Source organism: Chaetodon trifascialis, chromosome 1 (genome assembly GCF_039877785.1).
Source record: "Chaetodon trifascialis isolate fChaTrf1 chromosome 1, fChaTrf1.hap1, whole genome shotgun sequence".
Taxonomy (NCBI): domain Eukaryota; kingdom Metazoa; phylum Chordata; class Actinopteri; order Chaetodontiformes; family Chaetodontidae; genus Chaetodon; species Chaetodon trifascialis.
In genome coordinates this window covers 8,427,145-8,443,750 of record NC_092056.1, presented here as the reverse complement: position 1 = coordinate 8,443,750, position 16,606 = coordinate 8,427,145, and the positions used below count along the sequence as shown (strand labels likewise).

The 16,606-nt window shown below is 42.9% G+C and overlaps 2 protein-coding genes across 2 annotated transcripts; one reads left to right on the top strand and one right to left on the bottom strand.

Moving 5' to 3' along the window:
* The first annotated feature begins 714 nt into the window (after nt 1-714).
* On the top strand, nt 715-7,794 carry LOC139330225 (fibronectin type III and SPRY domain-containing protein 2). The gene is made up of 12 exons (XM_070961013.1): nt 715-1,095; nt 1,495-1,578; nt 1,739-1,972; nt 2,127-2,149; nt 2,873-2,994; nt 3,684-3,848; nt 3,990-4,124; nt 4,317-4,470; nt 5,172-5,305; nt 5,927-6,059; nt 6,150-6,326; nt 7,368-7,794. The coding sequence occupies exons 1-12, from the start codon at nt 820-822 to the stop codon at nt 7,615-7,617; spliced, it is 1,887 nt and encodes a 628-aa protein (XP_070817114.1). The 5' UTR covers nt 715-819; the 3' UTR covers nt 7,618-7,794.
* A 171-nt stretch (nt 7,795-7,965) lies between these two features.
* Nucleotides 7,966-16,162, bottom strand: LOC139330234 (KH homology domain-containing protein 4-like). Its single transcript, XM_070961025.1, has 14 exons — nt 16,006-16,162; nt 14,744-15,017; nt 14,526-14,645; nt 14,313-14,386; nt 13,720-13,772; nt 13,363-13,568; nt 12,326-12,534; nt 11,982-12,042; nt 11,647-11,704; nt 11,199-11,434; nt 10,648-10,752; nt 9,734-9,819; nt 9,532-9,650; nt 7,966-9,126 (listed from the first exon to the last, which is right to left on the bottom strand). Exons 1-14 carry the CDS (start codon nt 16,032-16,034, stop codon nt 8,996-8,998), a joined length of 1,761 nt encoding a protein of 586 aa, XP_070817126.1. The 5' UTR covers nt 16,035-16,162; the 3' UTR covers nt 7,966-8,995.
* Nucleotides 16,163-16,606: the final 444 nt, after the last annotated feature.

Here is a 16,606-nt window from a genome sequence, read left to right as displayed (position 1 = left end):
GGACGCAACCTCTCCCCAGTAATTTCGTGTACAACAGATCAGTTTTGCTTGATTTCTGCGTCAAAGCAATAGTAAGGAAATGTGCCAGCCTCTAATTTCTATAACCAAGATAGACAGAGCGGGGGAGGTCACGTTCCAGATATTTCTATCCAAAAGTTTACGAGGACCCCTGAAGGCACCATAATGTCCCTGGAATCGTGTTCAACTTTGACCTTTGAGTCACATGTTCGGGGATTTCCATGTCCTAATAACAAAGCAATGGGTAATGCAGAATCTAAAACTGGCAGTAATTAAAAGGTTTTTTTTTAAAACAGTATTAACAAAACTCAGGCCTCTGATTACTCTAACGTGTATATTTTACTCAATAAAGAACTAACTTCCTGTATGGGGGGTTGACATGCCTTTGAGCAATCTGAGTCCCATCTATTTTTGTCCCAGTTTCTGGGTGAGGGTTGGACTGCTGTCAGAGTTGGCTTGTCGGACGCCACTGTTGGCCTGAAATGGTTGCTTAGAACAGACTGGTTTACTGAATTATCCAGGTAAATTTGCCATCAGCTGCTCTTTCCCTTTTAATAATTCAATTAACAGCTTGTTCTGCACAGGCAAGTTGATTGGTTCAGGTGTGAAGTAAAGTTTTGAGATCTCATGATCTGTTGTTGTTCAGTTAGTGTTTGATGCAGGGGTTTTAGAATATTATTCTGAATGGTTGTTGATCTGTAGACTGGTGTAGAACTTAAAGGGCTGAATTGCATTGACCCTGTGTCAGACATGTGAATCATAACTGGATTGTCAGCCTCTCTCCTGCCAGTCACTGTCCTCATGGACCTGTATGAGATCAGAGGAGGCAGACTGGATGTGATTGCAGAGGAAGCTGAGCACCAGGAGTTAGGCAGAGCATCGACCACCATGGAGCCCTACAACGTGGTTCCAGACAGAGGAGGGAGGGCGACCCGGGACGTTTCCACCTTCCAGAGGTTCTCTGTGGGCACCAACGAGTCCCTTCGCTTTGAGCCCTGTGAGGGCAGCTCTCCATCTCCCACTGGAGCAGAAGATGGACATGATGACGATGATGTGTTTAAAGAGGGAGAAACTGAGGTGGGGACATTAACACAACTTACATTTGACCTCTGTAAATCTCTTTTTCATAAGGGTCTTGATGAAAATGGCAGCATTAAACAGAACCAACAAGAAATGCAAGGATTCGTTAATAAGAGGCTGATTCTTATTCTTAACTGCACAGTCCAGCATTCACATTTATCCGTTTATTTCCCTAAAATGGCCTTGATGCTACACTTAAAGACTGTGGACTCACATTTGGCATTTCAGATTTCTTTGTAGCTACTTCCCAGAAGATGGAGCTGTCCACATGAAAGCAGCCTTAACAAGCCAGACATGAGCAGAGAGTCCTGACAGCACAGGCTGAAAAAAAGATTTATGCTACTGGTTTGAATTAAAAAGAGAAAGGCCAAAAGTATGTCTTTCAACTGTTTTCAGACAGTCAGGGATCGGTTGCAAGGGAAGGTTGCTGAGATGGAGAGCTTTGCGGGTCATCTGGAGGAAATCTTCCTCACTGTGGAGGTAATGTGCGTCCCCTGGAGGGCCTGAACTCACATGCATTTCATTAATTCCCTCTCTTGATCTGTCATCATCTCCTCAGTTTTTCTTTCCTTTGCATACTTTGAGTGATGCACAACAAATCTCTAACTGCGCCGCTGTGATCATATACATGTACGCACAGGAGAATTTTGGCCGTCGGGAGCAGCACCTGGAGCAGCACTACAATGACGTGCTGCAGACGTTGTCCCAGCGTTATGATGAGAGGGCGGCTGGACTGGAGGAGGAGAAGAAGGGCAAGCTGGAGGCCCTGTACAATCAGCTGCTGGCTTGCGGTCAGGCAATGGATGCCTCCAAGGAGCTCATTGAGACGGCCCAGGAGATCTACCGCAGCCAAGACAAGAGGATTTTCCTGAAGGTGGCCCAGCTTGTGGTCTTTATTTCTTCAGATGGTCAAATGTGCAGATTACAGTTGTATGCATGATGATAAATAGATGAAATAGAAATGGGTATTGTGATTGTGGAGAAGAAATATTGATTAGTATCTCTACATCTTTGACCTTTATTGACAGACCGTCATGTCCACCATTAAAAGGTAATTATGGTGCTGCTCAGTGAGTTTGCCACATGTTCACCAGTGAAGACTGCAGTGTGAATTCAAAAGACTAACCAGTAATGGCACACGGCTGATATTGCGTTATCATGTGTTTTTGCCTGTTGTTTCAGACTAATATTATGTAAGTAAAGCAGTGGTAGAGGAAGTAAAACTACTAATACTACTGTGAAATACTGCATGCAAAATGTCACTGAAGGGAAGGTGTGTAAGTACAGTGTTTCACTATCATCTATGATGTTTCTGGATTAATGTTCCTGCTGCATTAATGTGTATAAGGGATTTTTAAGTTATATATTTACTCAAGTTGGTACTTGAGTAAATATACTTAGTTACAATCCACCACTGAAGTACACATAGTTTGAGCGTGAAAGTAAATTCTTGGCATTGGAAAAAGTCCTTTGACATAAAAGTCCTCAGTCAAGGTCCACATACCAGCGTTCTGCAGAGCACTGGGACTGACTGGTGTAAAGAGTTGAATGTAATGATAATAATGATGTAAAGAGTACAGTCTAGACCTGCTCTATATGAAAGGCGCCCTGACATAACTTCTGTTATGATGCATAGAAATAAAATTGACTTCAAAGTCCGGCTGAAAAGCTCGTACGTGGACGTTTGACTGATCCAGATGAGTGGCATGACTCGGGCTGCTTCACCTTAAATCTTTGTATTCAGAGTGTCTTTCTTCTTTCTGTGCGACACTAGAATCGAGGAGTTTGCCAAAGAGGAGATGGACCTCAGGTTGGCGACAAGTCTTGATTTTAACACGCCGCTGGCTGACCTGTCAGACGTCAAAACCATGATGGACTCCATCAACGTTGTGCCAGGTGTGATATACAAGCTGCATTAATTTACTGGCTTTGTGTTTTTATGCACAGGGTAACAGTAATAATCAATAATCAAGTGACTTTCTCACTGAGAGAACAGGCACGCGGCACTGTTATGTGTGATTTAAAGACTGTTCAATAAGGAGAGATCATGAAGTGCATAATACTGAGTTTAGCAGCAGAGAGAGACTATGATGATCAGACTGCATCTATTTGAAGCATCTTCATTAGGCATAGGCCCACATGAAGACAGGACAGATCACAGAGCGTAAACACCAGTGGTGGCGGAGTAAAGCCAGCAGGTGGACGATGGAAACGATCAGTTGAATTTCCCTGAACGTCCTGCAGGTAACAGAATGACAGGATTACGGTGACATTTATAGAACAGCCTCTGAGGACTGATCTGACCTCGGGAGCGCAGACAGAAAGATCATCGCTCAGATACCTTGACAGGGTGGGAAAGCAGGAGATTAGGGCAAGAAGAAAAGGCAGAAATTCACCCAGAGAGGAATGACGGCAAAATGTGAGAGGAAAAGTTGTCCCGTCAGAAGCTGTATTATACACGTCCATATTTCAATCTCTCTGTGTTGAGCTGCAACTACAGCAATCTGTCATAACATATTGCTATTGATAGCATGACTTGATAACAAAACTGGGCTAATAATGCTTCTCCTATATTGAAAAAACAGCTCCATCTGCCCCAGTAATCAACCCCCAGATTCCCAACTCCGCCACCCAGACATCCCTACGCGTGTGCTGGAGCTTGTTCTCCGACGACACAGTGGAGTACTACGAGCTTTCCTACAGACCGGTGCTGGAGGACACACCGGCAGACAGCACCTGTGCACCGCACGGTACGGCTCAGAGGCACCGGCTGCACGCTCGCATTGCATGATAACACCATCTACTGTTGGAAAAGGCATCCATTGATGTGAAAATCTGGCTGATGTGTTTCGAACAGTACGGCTGCATTTAAATCTGTGCTTTCGTTTCAGTGAGCAAGGTGAAGGTGAAGGAGACCCACTGCACTGTGACAGATCTGCTGCCCAACGCTCAGTATGAACTGTGGGTGACCGCCACCAACACCACGGGCATCAGCCCAGCGAGCGAGAAGGCCCTGTACGTGACAGGTAATAGATGTCGCTCTCGCAGCTACAGAAGTCATTAAACTTTTGACAGTTGAAATAATTGTTCCGTTCTCTCTGGATGTCCCCTAAAACCCCTCTCAGGTGTGTTTCTCTCTGTTTTGTCATCAGCCCAGCCTCACATGATTGATGTGAGAGAGAGAATAAAGTCTAAATTGCTGATTCCTCTCTGCCTAGTGCCGTCGCCTCCGGTGATCAAGCAGAGGGAGTGCGCGAGCTGTCCGGAGGCTGCTCTGGTCCGCTGGGAGTCCGGAAACACCAACCCTGTAGACTCTTACACCGTGGAGCTCAGTGAGATGGGCACTGACGGCACACAGAGCGGCGTTACCGAGTGAGACCTGTTATTAATGTACACCTGCAGCTGACAGGCTGAGCAGGCAAGCTCAAGCTTTAACTGTGTTTTCCTTTTCATGTTTTCTAACAAATCCACACACCAGGGTGAAATTAAAATATCTCAGTTAAAGCAGGAATGCTCCACTGGCTGCACTTCAAAGCTGCAGCAGCCCTTGATATTTGTCTTCACTGGCCTGTCCTTTAATAAGGCTTTTGCTTCAGTACGTCCATAAACAAGCCTGCGTTAGTGCTTGCCGGGGATTTTCTGAGGTCCCATGGTTATAGAGCTGCTGAATCAAGACACACTCTGTCCTAGAAAATCTATTCTTAGCTTCTGCTCCTGCAGCACTGTTAGCCTCAGCTAGAATACTGTCCTCGCATTTGGGGTCACTTCACAGAACAGTCAAACGTTTATTTTCAATCATCCCGGTGTTTTGTTTTGTTTTTTTTGCATGGAGGAGCCTTAACTGTACTAACTGAAATAGGTCCATGGTCCAAATATGACAAAGTTCCCCCTCAGCCACCCCATTTATCCACCGAGTGTTTGAGAAGTTGTGAGACAAGATGCTATTTCAAGACTTTAGACTCTGGTAGAGGTATGCAAACAAACGCCAACCTGAAAAGCTCTCATCATTGTGCACTTAATAAATCTAAAAAGGAAGTGATATCAGCCTTCCGCCCCACTGACTGATCACCCAGGTCTATAGTAGCCGTGCCCACCTGTCAGTGTCTGATCCAGCTGCAGACAGGACGCCGTTACCTCATCTCTGTGAGAGCAGTCAACATCGGCGGGCCCAGCGACCGGAGTGAAGTTATTACCGTCTCCACAACAGGTGAGAGGCACCCTGGATCAGCCCGGTCATGTGACCTCTGGCCAGCGGCGGAAGAAACATTCACATCGTTTACTTAGAAGTAGCCATACCAATATCTGAAGCTATCTAATTACAAGTATCTTGTTCAAACTTAAGCAGAAGCATAGCATTTATCACTGCATCAGTATCATTAATGTATTAACGCCATAGTTCCTTTTTTGTTTGTGACCACTTAGTACAAAGCAACTTCAACTTGAGTACATATGAGTCCTGTAGAGGTTGAACAGAGCAAAATCCAAAAAAACATGTAGCATTATGGCTGGTGAACCTCCTCCCACACGTAAGTATCTGGCAACCCTTTAGATTCATCTCAGACACCTTGTGTGGGTCCAGGACTTCATATATTGTTGTATTTTCTGTTCTGATCATATTCTTTTAAGACATCTGTCTGAAAAATAACTACCAACTATAGTTTTTAAATAATTGTAACAGAGCATAAGTAGAAAGTACCATAAAGTTGAAGTACAAGTGCCTCAACATTGTACTTTACCACTAAATTGCAGTATTTGAGTCAGTGTACTTACTGTCCATCACTGTTTTTTTTCACATTCATATGATAACAGTGTTTGCTTACCTGTGCAGGTACATTCTTCTATCTCCTGGAGGACAGTGCCCATCCTTGCCTGTCCATCTCTGAAGATGGCTTCACCATATTTTATGGCGATGAGGAGCTGCCAATTAGTGCTATGGCCTTAGAGGACTACACCTTCACCAGGTGAAGCATACAGTGGATACCTGTACTTGTGCTTTCAAAATGACTTTGTGAGTGACGATATTTAAATACGAGTGTGTGTTGTGTGTGCAGATGTGTGGCCGTCCTGGGGGATCTGATCCCAGTGCGAGGCAGGCATTACTGGGAGGTCGAGGTGGATGATGGGACAGAATTTAGGATTGGAGTTGCATACGAGGACACAGAGAGGAACTCGTACCTCGGAGCCAACAACACCTCCTGGTGTATGAGACACATTCTCACCCCGTCCAGGTAACAGCGCAGCGCCACTGTGGAAACTATTAAACCTTATGATGTGACTTTTCAGCAAAGGAGAACATATTCACAGCCTATATAACTTCTGAAACATTAAGTAATTCCTTATTTCATGACCTTACGCTGACCTTTATTTCAGTAGCTTTTTATTAGCTGCTTCCCCGTCATCATTATTAGTTATTGATTTTTAAGAGACTGGAGTCAGGTGCATGAACTTTTGCTTGCTTTATGGTCACTTCTGGGGTCACCACTTCAACTTTTCTACATATTGGGTTTTTTTTTTTTTTTAAATGTGTCAGAAGACAAGAAAAAATATTTCAAGGAAAACATTGATTTTGCAATTATATTATTTTTATACGAACAGCAGTGGGGGGGCCTGTGGGACCCCAAACAATGAGGGACTTAAAGTTAGGGTTAAAGTAGGCGTGGTTTGCTGCACAGTCACTTCCTGAAACACACTTATTCCCATTTATTGTGTAAGCTGTGGAGAAGAAACTGGCTTTCATTTTTACAAGACTATGCAGACCAAGTAGATGCAGCTTTTTCAGCCAATCAGATATACTTAGCGTGCGGGCTCTCCCAGGGACCACTACTGCAGTTCATGGAAACTGGGCCAAGACTGTATTTTTAGCTACCAGAAATTTTCCTTCCATAAGCAAAAAATTGTGCATCCGCTCTATGCAAAGCGAAGCCCGCTGAAGGCACAAGAGCCCGCAGTTGTATATCTGTTACTTTACAAGTGTTGCTATGGCAACTCCTCTACCAGATCAGAGCAGCGTATCACACAAGCCCCGAACGCGCTTTCCATTGTGGGCATCTTCTTGGTGATTCTACCTACGCGCAATTTAACAATCGCATTTCTCATTTTCTTTAATCCGCAGCCTTTTGAAATCCTGCTGTTGGCTCATGATTCAGCATCTGCTTTACAACAGCTGACAGAGTAGGAAATTATCCCAAACAGGATGAGAGCAAAAGCTTTATTTTTAGAACTACTTTGCCAACCACAATCACAACGATTCCCTTATTTTTCCCCTTTAGGCATAAATATGAGTTTCTGCACAATGGTTGGAGTCCTGACCTGAGGATTACTGTGAACCCGGTGCGGATCGGATTAGCCCTGGACTATGACAGGGGGACTCTGTCCTTCTTTAATGTGGATCTGGAGCAACACCTGCACACCTTCCACTGTCACTTCCGAAATTATGTGCACCCCTGCTTTGGCCTGGACAACCCAGGAGCTCTTACTATACACAACGGCATAGAGGCTCCTGAGTACGCTTTCATCTGACACCAGCAGTCATGTCTAATATTAACATGAAATAATACCCAGGGTGGCAGGAAGTGTAATAACACTTTTTTTTAATACTTACTAAAGATCTGTGTTAGCCTAATTCATAAGAAAAGCATCTGCCGACCTTCCTCAGCAGCATGAAATGTGTGCGATCTAAAGACAATAAGGGGCTTTCAGTTGTTTTTATTATTGTATTCCATGGGAACAGGCATACACCATTTTCCAAGATAAGAAAAAGTTTCACTGAATTTTACAATATGTATTTATACCATCAGCAACTGCAGCAGACCTAGTGTATAAATTAAAAAAAGGACTAAGGGGCTTGTTTTTGACTAACAAAAGATGCTTTGAAAAATGAAATAAAAGTGTTTTAAGAAAATCCACTTGTATTTATTATACAATTGTATTCACATCTTAAAAGGAAAAATCCACCCTGACTACTTCCACACTGTTAAAAGTGGCCTTTTTTTTTTTTTTTTTTTTAGGGGTAAATATTTTGTAACAGAAATTTCCTCTTTCATTTAAGAGACTGGTAAGCGCACGTTTTATTGTCAGAATAAAAAAAAGAAGAAAAAAGAAAGGCTTCTGTCATGACAGCGATAACACAAAGGAGAAAAACACTGGAAAAGATTTTTTTTAAAAACATATCCTCAAAACTCCTTGACGACACGTGGCCACAAGGTGTGTTGCATTTAAAGTCAAGTGGCTACAAACATAAGCACAATGACAAGTGTTTCAGGCTATCTATAGCTCTATATTTACATTTGCTTTGCAGGCGAACATGTTTAAATATGGCTACCTTTGACTGAAACCAGCAGGTTCACACCCGCTGTGTGAGGGGATGTAGAGACACTCTGGGAGGTGCACGACAAAACGAACTGAAACAGAACCGCACAAAGCAAAACCGAGACCAGGACAAGAAACTAAAAACCCTCCTTCCTTAAGAGTCCAGGAAAGCACTGAACATCAGAAACTGGTGATAATTCAAAAACTATACCAGTGATTTGTTTTTGTTTTTTTGTATCTACAGTCTATTCATACTAATCATCTGTACTTTACACGACTCTTATATAAATACCTGATAGTGATTGAAGCTTGGTCACCAAAGTGGTACCAAAACAGGTGCCATAAAGACATGAATGGAAAACCATGTTTGCTTGGATGGAAGGAAAAAAGAGAGAGAAAAGCATTCGTTCTTTGTGTTTTTTTCTTTAAAGGGGGAGTTTAACACTTGTATGGTCCTAAAACAGTGTACAGTAACACGTGAGGGTGGATTTTTCCTTTTATGGGGGCCGAGAACTGTGTTGATATACTGAATGACTTTGGGCCTGTGGGTAATCCTGGGCAGAGGGGGTGGGGCGAGGCAGGGCAGGGGTTATGACTTATCGGTCTTACTGCTGTGTGTCCTTTCCTCCTCTTCGTCGGAGGAATCTCCTCCATAGGGCACTAGCCCTGATGCATCTTCGTCCACTTTACACTTCTTCTCGCACACGTCTTCTTGAACACCTGTGAGGGCACAGTAAAGATGGAGAGACAGAAGAGTAGAAAGAAGGTGGGGGGGGGGGGGCAAAGAGAGAGAACAAAACAAAAAGGAAACCCATTGAGGAGCCCCATGTTAGCGGTGGTTTTTCAGTTCGTTTGATCCACAGCCAGGGGAGGGAAGATATCAAATGAAACGGCAGCAGAGCACACATCCATAACAGGCAGGTCCCGGGGACACATGTTGAGAGAGAAAACAAGGGAAAGACAAAAAACATATACAAGAAGAGCATGTTAGTGGGTTCCACCAGTGGAGAGATTCACACAGGTCTCCACTCCTCCCCCATTCCTCCATGGGGGCAGATGCCATTTCATGCAACAGACAACTCTACAGAAGGCTGTCAGGATTTTAGGAAATCAGGAAATGCATACCCACTGACTCGGCGCTGATGGGCAGACAGGCTGATTCTTCTGCCACTGCGTCTCTCGGCCTTTTGCGTGTAACAGGGGCGGGAACCACAAAGGGAGGTGGTGGTGGAGGCATCAGAATCCTGACGAGAAGAGAAAAATCATCATGAACTGCACAGGATTCATGAAGGATAAAATACAGCGGAAATTAGATCTATTAACACACCTTTCTACTGCTTTCTCCTCTGCAGCACTGGAGGCAGGAGGTTCAGAGTCCTGTTCAGCAGGACCCTCTGGAGAGCTGCTGGGAGGCTGCGCAGAAAAGCAATGCAAAACTTAAACACACAAAGAAAAGGTTTGATTCATCTGCATGTGAAAATGTTCTTATGCTTAGGGCTGCTTATCTTTAAAACTTTGCTTTCATAATAAACTTAATAACTGACAACTGTACAGCATGTGATACTTTCATGATCCAAAGAAAGGACTTTTATTGTGTCTCAACAGCAGCTCATTCGCTGAATATATTCCTTTAAAAAAATCCAGAAAAATGCTAAACCCTTAGCCTTACAAATACATCCATCTGTTATCTGTCTGATGTAGTAAAATCTGGACAACTGCAAAATTCTCATTTATGGCCAAACCTGTCTCGACCTAACTCGTCTGTAGATGGGCAGCATGTCAGCAAAGGCTTAACTAATGAGCAATGCAACGTTAAAATTACTGTAAAAAGACCCAATTTGGATTGCCCTATTCAAACATTTAAGATATGTCTCATAACAGATAAAGATATGAATTTGACAGAGCTTGAAAAGCTTCCACGGTTCATTGTTAATGTTGGGAATTTCCAAAAGGTCAGCATTGTATCCATTTTCAAGCCAACACAGTGACGTAGCTTAACTCCACGTCTGTGGTCAAAAAACATTGCTTGGCTTTGTATTGGAGACGGCAATTTGACATTTATTTATGTAACTCAAGACTAGTCAAAAGATAGGCATGAGAGCTAAAGACATAACATACGTGTGGCCAAACTGAAACCAGCATTGACTCTTTTCATGCAATAATTTAAACACGTTCATGCTAAAATGGACAGAATTATCCTTGATATGTGTGATGTTTGCAGGTGTTAACTCTTCAGCCAACCTGTTCTTCCTTAGCCCCTTCCTGGAAATGACGTTTGGGACTTCCTGACTCAGCGGGGGTGTTTAAAGACCCTTCAGGCTCCACTGTCTCACTGCTGCCAGGATTCTTAAGTAAAGCAAAAAAACCAACACACACACACACTGATGCTGCAGTGGGACGTTACAGAACTAAAACCCAAGGAAGACCTCCACAGTTTTCATGCATCTTGACAACAATGTAACATAGATTGTTACATAAACAATGAGCTCCAAACCATTTAACGTGAAGTTTCATGCAGCTTCTGTACAGATTTAAACTAGTGCTTAAATTAGTAACTGGTCAATTTATTAGACCACTGAATTAAAAAAAACACATGGCTGCCATTTAAAAAAGTTTGTCACCTACTTTTCTTGCTTCATATCATCAGTACTTGGGATAAAACCTACAGCTACGGTGCATGCAGCATGATTTTTTTTTTTTTGAAAACCATTACAGTCTAAACTACTCAACAAAATACACACATGAATGCTGAAACCAATATTTAGAGATGAGTAGCCTTAACCTTTGATTACCTGGACGAGATAGGCATGCGGTTTCCTAGGACACACCGGATACTGAACCATTGCCTGAGAAGATGGAGGGTTTGTCGACATGTTAGAATGACTTGGGGGACCATTTGCATTACTCCAATAACCACTGGCTCCTGGGTACGCTGAATAGCCGCCAGCATACCCATTTGCTGGGTAGTTATACCAGGACCCCTGGCTAGAGTAATTGCTATTAGGTGGAAATCCATGTGCTGCGTATGCTGAAATGAAAGTATAGAACGTGGAGTTAATAGCACATATCACATGAATCAATAACCGTGTTTTGACAACTGTGACCTACTATTTCAACCTATCGTTGAGCCACTAAAGACGCCAAGGGAGGATTAATTACCACAAGAAGGCCGCACTCAACTAGTACCTGATATTTGGTCACCCTGTTGGAATTAGTTAGAAGGCATAAAATAATACTCACGTTGTGTTGAGCCGGTGGCCGTGTACATCGAGACCATGCTGGCATGTTCAGCTCTCACCTGGAGGATCATAGAAAACAAAAGAGCTATAGGACAACCTGCAAAGGCTGTGTTGATTCATTGTCAACAGCTGAGTTGCATTGTGGGTAGGTGCAGAGCACGCATAATCTATCTCTGGAGATCAGGTGGTTCACACTACCACTTTCACTTTCGGAGGTGGGTATCAGTGAAGACTATATGCTTTAATAGTTCCACCTTCTTAAACCTCCCATCAGGCTGTCATTTAATTCAGTTCAACTCCACAACTTTATCTGTGGTAACGATGTTACGCACTTACAGTTTCCAGCAGGCTCTCTGTGAGTTTCTTCGCCGCCTCCAATCCAGCTGCATTTGGGTGGCTGTAGCACACAAAGGAGCATTGTTGAATATGATGAAACAGACTCAGGACAGGCCTCACAGAGAGCAAAAAGAAAGAAGGGGGCTCTTTGGTGGCTGTTTCAGTTACAGATTAACCAAAACTTGGATTTAAATTTGGGGTTTACTTCTGTGCCAACATGTACTTTGCAGCCAGTCAACTTGAACTGTTATCCTTGTAGTGCTACCAGTGCTACAAAGCTGAAGGAGAATTGTAATAGGGAACTAGAAAAGTTTGCCAAAGGTCAGTACTTGGAACGAACATACCTGATGTAGACATAAAGAGGCTCAAAAGACTCCCGTTTTGACGCTTGTTCAATGTAGCCAGAGCTTTTCCCCCTGAGAAAGACTCGAGCCCCCGTCTCTGCCTGGATGTGACTCAGGTAGGAACCTCCTGGACCTTCGACCTTCTCATTCACGTTGAACGAGGGCAAGGCCTGATCCAGACCCACAAAGATCTTTGTGTGCACAAAACTCTGAGGATATGGGAAAAGTGGGACTTATTATCATGCCCTGCACATTTAAGCTGTTTACTGACATCTAAAATAAGTTTGACAGAACAGTTCTGTAAGCAGATGCAGTAATCCAAGGTTTTTCCCTGTACACCACAGATGTTCTCTCTGCTACTTAATTTGGGAGGTGGGTATCAGTGAAGGAAATATGGTCTTCATTTGCCTCACTTTCTTCACCTCCGTTTCTTAAGTCCTGACTGTGACACTACAACAAGGCATAGACAATAAATCACTATTGCTTTATTCATGAGCTAAACATCTAAAAAATGTATTTCCTATATTTTCTTTAACAATTTTCTTTTCTTTTTCTCTCAAGGTGTTTAAGATGACTATGATGTAATCTATTATGTAACATAATAATGTAATCTTAATTTCAGGATAAAAACAAAAATGGTCACTGATTTTTCGCCAAAACAGCAAAGTCTCCTCACATAAATGCTGAAGTTATATGAGCCCATAGTAACTACCTCTATCAGCAGTGTTTAGAGCATACGCTTAGCTCTTATCAATAACGACGAAAACTGCAACAAGGGAGCACAATTTACCACTTATTTGTCTCATTTGTCCCATGTCTAACATAGCTCAGATATATAAACGTTATATGGCTGATCACAATGAAAAGAGACGTAGTGGATCGGCTAAATGATAAACAGGTTTCCCTGAAATCCCTCCTACAAGGCAGAAATATCTATGACATGATAAGACTTTAGTAATGACTGCCCTGAAAACTAAACAGGTTTCAACACCATTTGTAGTGGAGTGAACTTCAACATGGATGTCATGTCTGCGTACCCCTGAATGAGGAGCTGCAGGCCGATGTCCCTGGCCTGGCACTGAGGTGGTATTGGGCACCCGTGGCACAGATGGGGGAATGACGGGGCGAGGGGGCTGAGGGTAGAGTGTGAGCGGAGGCATTACAGGCATCTGCTGTCCTCCTGAAGCTGCCGAGGCCCTCAAGAGGTCCTCGGAGATGATCTCCTTTATCCTCATCACAGCTTCTGATGTTGCAGAGAGGTCAACAATGTTTGGACATTAGCCATATTCAATGCCTTGCCACAAAGGACATGCTTTGGAATGCTTATAACATTTGTGAATTACATTATATAAAGACAAACCCAGATTTAGCTGATTAATAAAAGAGCTACTTACTGTTGACCTGCTCTTGGTTCTTTCCCTGTACGTGCAAATACAAAGGTCTTTGTCTAAAAGAAAGCAAGTCAGAAATGTCATGGACAACACAGGACTTGTGCACTCTTCCAAATATCTTTTCTTTTTCCCCATTATCATTGTAACAATGAAGAATTAATAATATACAGTAACTAATTGATTAATTTTAATCAGATGAACATTGCATCCTTATATATACCCTTAAATATCTTGAGATTTTCTTAACAAACAATAATCAAGTAAGCAATGAGACGGGTAATAATTATAATCGAAAAGATGTGGAGGACAGTGCATGTATAGCTCGCAACAGCTCCTCAAAACTAGAATGTATTTTTATTGAAGTAAATAAATACCATATACCACGTCTACCATCTGACATCAAGATGTCCCAAGTTGATACCTAGTACATGTGTACCAAATATTAGGCTGCATCTGTTATTTCAACGTGTCAGACACATGTTCAATCAAAATTCTCATATATATGAGTATTGGCACACATTGAGTAATAAAGGACTTGCACTGGTGATCAGGGACCAAAAAAACTTGACTGGGACAACCTTAGTTTCAGTACATACCCTCCTTTTCCCTTTTCAGCGTCAGTCATGAAATGACCCTTGGTTGAGACGACTGCTCCACTAAACTGTCGGATCTGAAAAGGGTAACAAACTCTGATTAAGACATTGGAGGAATTATTAGTGAAAGTATCTTAACTTCTGTCTCACTTCCCCCATTCTCTTAAGTAGTGTCATGTGTTAAACGTAATACTGTCATGGCCACTTTCGACTTACCTCCTCCTGCGTCTTTCCTTTAGTAAGAAGGTCCCTGCAATTTAGCGGTACATCATTGATGTCAACCTCTGTGACAACCATCTCTTCTGTAGTGGCTGGCACAGGCACACTTGGAGGGGTCTAGAAAACACATGAAATGACAAGGAAAACTGTGAGCCCTCAAACAACTGCATAGACGGATTACAGATATTTGCTACTAACTTTAAAATCATGTGTACCTTTGCAAGTAACGGTGGAGGAGTCAACAGCTTTCCTTTTGCCATTAACATGGCATTTATTTTAGCAGCCATAGCTGCAGCCATTTCAACTCCTCCCTGAGGTGCTGGCTTTTCTCCTGTTTGCGGTGGCTGTGACACTGTGCTGTGTGAACCAGCAGTGCTGACGACTCCTGATAAAGACACAGGGTGGCCTGCATTTTCACTACTCCTTTGCTGCCTTACATCTACACTCTGTTTAGGTTGGGCTGGCTGATCCCATCGGCTGGTTAAGCACCTGAGAATAAAAAACAAGCACAGTGTTACATATAAAACCTGCAACAGTTCGTTACATTAAAGTACAAACTCAATGGAAAATAGACTTTCCATTTAAATCTTGAGGGTTATCAGATCAGAAACCAGCAAAACTAATCAACCCTGGTGCGGGAAATGAAGGAGGGGCTCAGGAGACATACAACAATACTCTACATGCTTCCTCTGTCCTTGCATCGTTTGTTTGGGCATACTTTTACAACTGATACTCCAAAAAATCGGGAAACACTTGATGGGCACATACGTAATATATGTTTTATCTTGACCCTTCTGTGCCAATGTTTTAGTGGTACTTTCCGGCGGTAACGACTTAATTTTCCCGCTATGGCGTCAATAAACTCATTACTTAACACGGCTTTGGTAACATTTGTTGATTTGTTTACTGTATCCAGTCGTATACCACGCTAAAGGCCAAGTCTTGCAGGTAGATGGTAGAATTCTAAGAGTATTTCGATGATATAGTTCATCTTTCAGGTAAAGCTAACAAACAGTTTGCACAAAATTCACAGGCGTTGCGATATTATCAACTAAGCTAACAACAGTCGAAGTTGGCTAGCGGTACATGACTGAAGCAACGGCTAAGCTAGCTAACTTAGCAAGTAACGATCCTGTTTAGGGGGGGGGGGTTCATGATACTAATGTATCCAACGTTGTTTAAGACTCCAATTGGTGTAATGCTTTATTATTCTGATAGCATGCACCCGGACCAGGTTATTCGTGTTGACTTTAGATCGTACAAATGATACTTCGAAAGCTAACATATTAGCAGGCCACGACCATGTATGCTAACTGGCGGTAAAGCTAACCTCTGTGGTTCACAGTCGGACTGACAAACACCGCGGCTAATGTTAGCTAAGCTGGTTAGCTTGCTGCTCGGTGTAAATATGCAATGTCTTGTTTGTTAGTCAACTTACCAAATGTGTTTACAACAACCACTCTAAACAGATACTTACGGCGTTTGTCCAGTCATTCCCGAAGACATAGCACCACTCCACTCAATCGGCAGTAAAATTAAAACAGTTTCTAGTATAGTTGACGCTGAACGACGGTAGCCATCGGTCTGCTATCTCAGGCGCCGGCGATTTCTTCTGACGACTTGTCGCAAAGTCTGACTTGGCGGAAGTTGAGCTGTTTTCATGTTACGTAACAGTGTCGGTCTAACAGGTCTCTTGTCAACATTATAACATGGACACCGTTAGTAAACAAGCCATCTAAAGTTACACATTGAGTCTGGTTTAAAAATGCCCAATAAAGCATAGAAAATTCCTGAACTTTAAGACCCCTGCTTTTTCACGAGTTCGTGACCATGGCCGGGGCACTCTGCTTGGGGGCTCTGGCGTAATAAGGAGCCGCTGGGCCCCAGATAAAGGTACGGTCACGTGACACTTCCACCCACTAATATTCCTAGCCTGTTTTATTCATTTCAACTGAAGACCACCCAATGGACAAATTCAAGCTTATGCTTCCTGTTTCTTTGCAATCATCAGTCGGCAGCAGCAGACCTGCAGCTTAGAGTCGCCATGAACTTGATTTGGTTGACAACATTCTAATATA

What these genes read in the sequence shown, in the direction of transcription:
- LOC139330225 (XM_070961013.1), top strand. Translation starts at nt 820, where the DNA reads ATGGACCTGTATGAGATCAGAGGAGGCAGACTGGATGTGATTGCAGAG. An exon ending in GAAGGCCCTGTACGTGACAG is followed by an intron (nt 4,125 to 4,316) that starts GTAATAGATGTC and finishes CTCTCTGCCTAG; the next exon opens with TGCCGTCGCCTCCGGTGATC. An exon ending in TATTACCGTCTCCACAACAG is followed by an intron (nt 5,306 to 5,926) that starts GTGAGAGGCACC and finishes TTACCTGTGCAG; the next exon opens with GTACATTCTTCTATCTCCTG.
- LOC139330234 (XM_070961025.1), bottom strand. Translation starts at nt 16,034, where the DNA reads ATGTCTTCGGGAATGACTGGACAAACGCC. An exon ending in GAACCAAGAGCAGGTCAACA is followed by an intron (nt 13,569 to 13,719) that starts GTAAGTAGCTCT and finishes CTGCAACATCAG; the next exon opens with AAGCTGTGATGAGGATAAAG. An exon ending in CCTCTTTATGTCTACATCAG is followed by an intron (nt 12,043 to 12,325) that starts GTATGTTCGTTC and finishes TGTGTGCTACAG; the next exon opens with CCACCCAAATGCAGCTGGAT.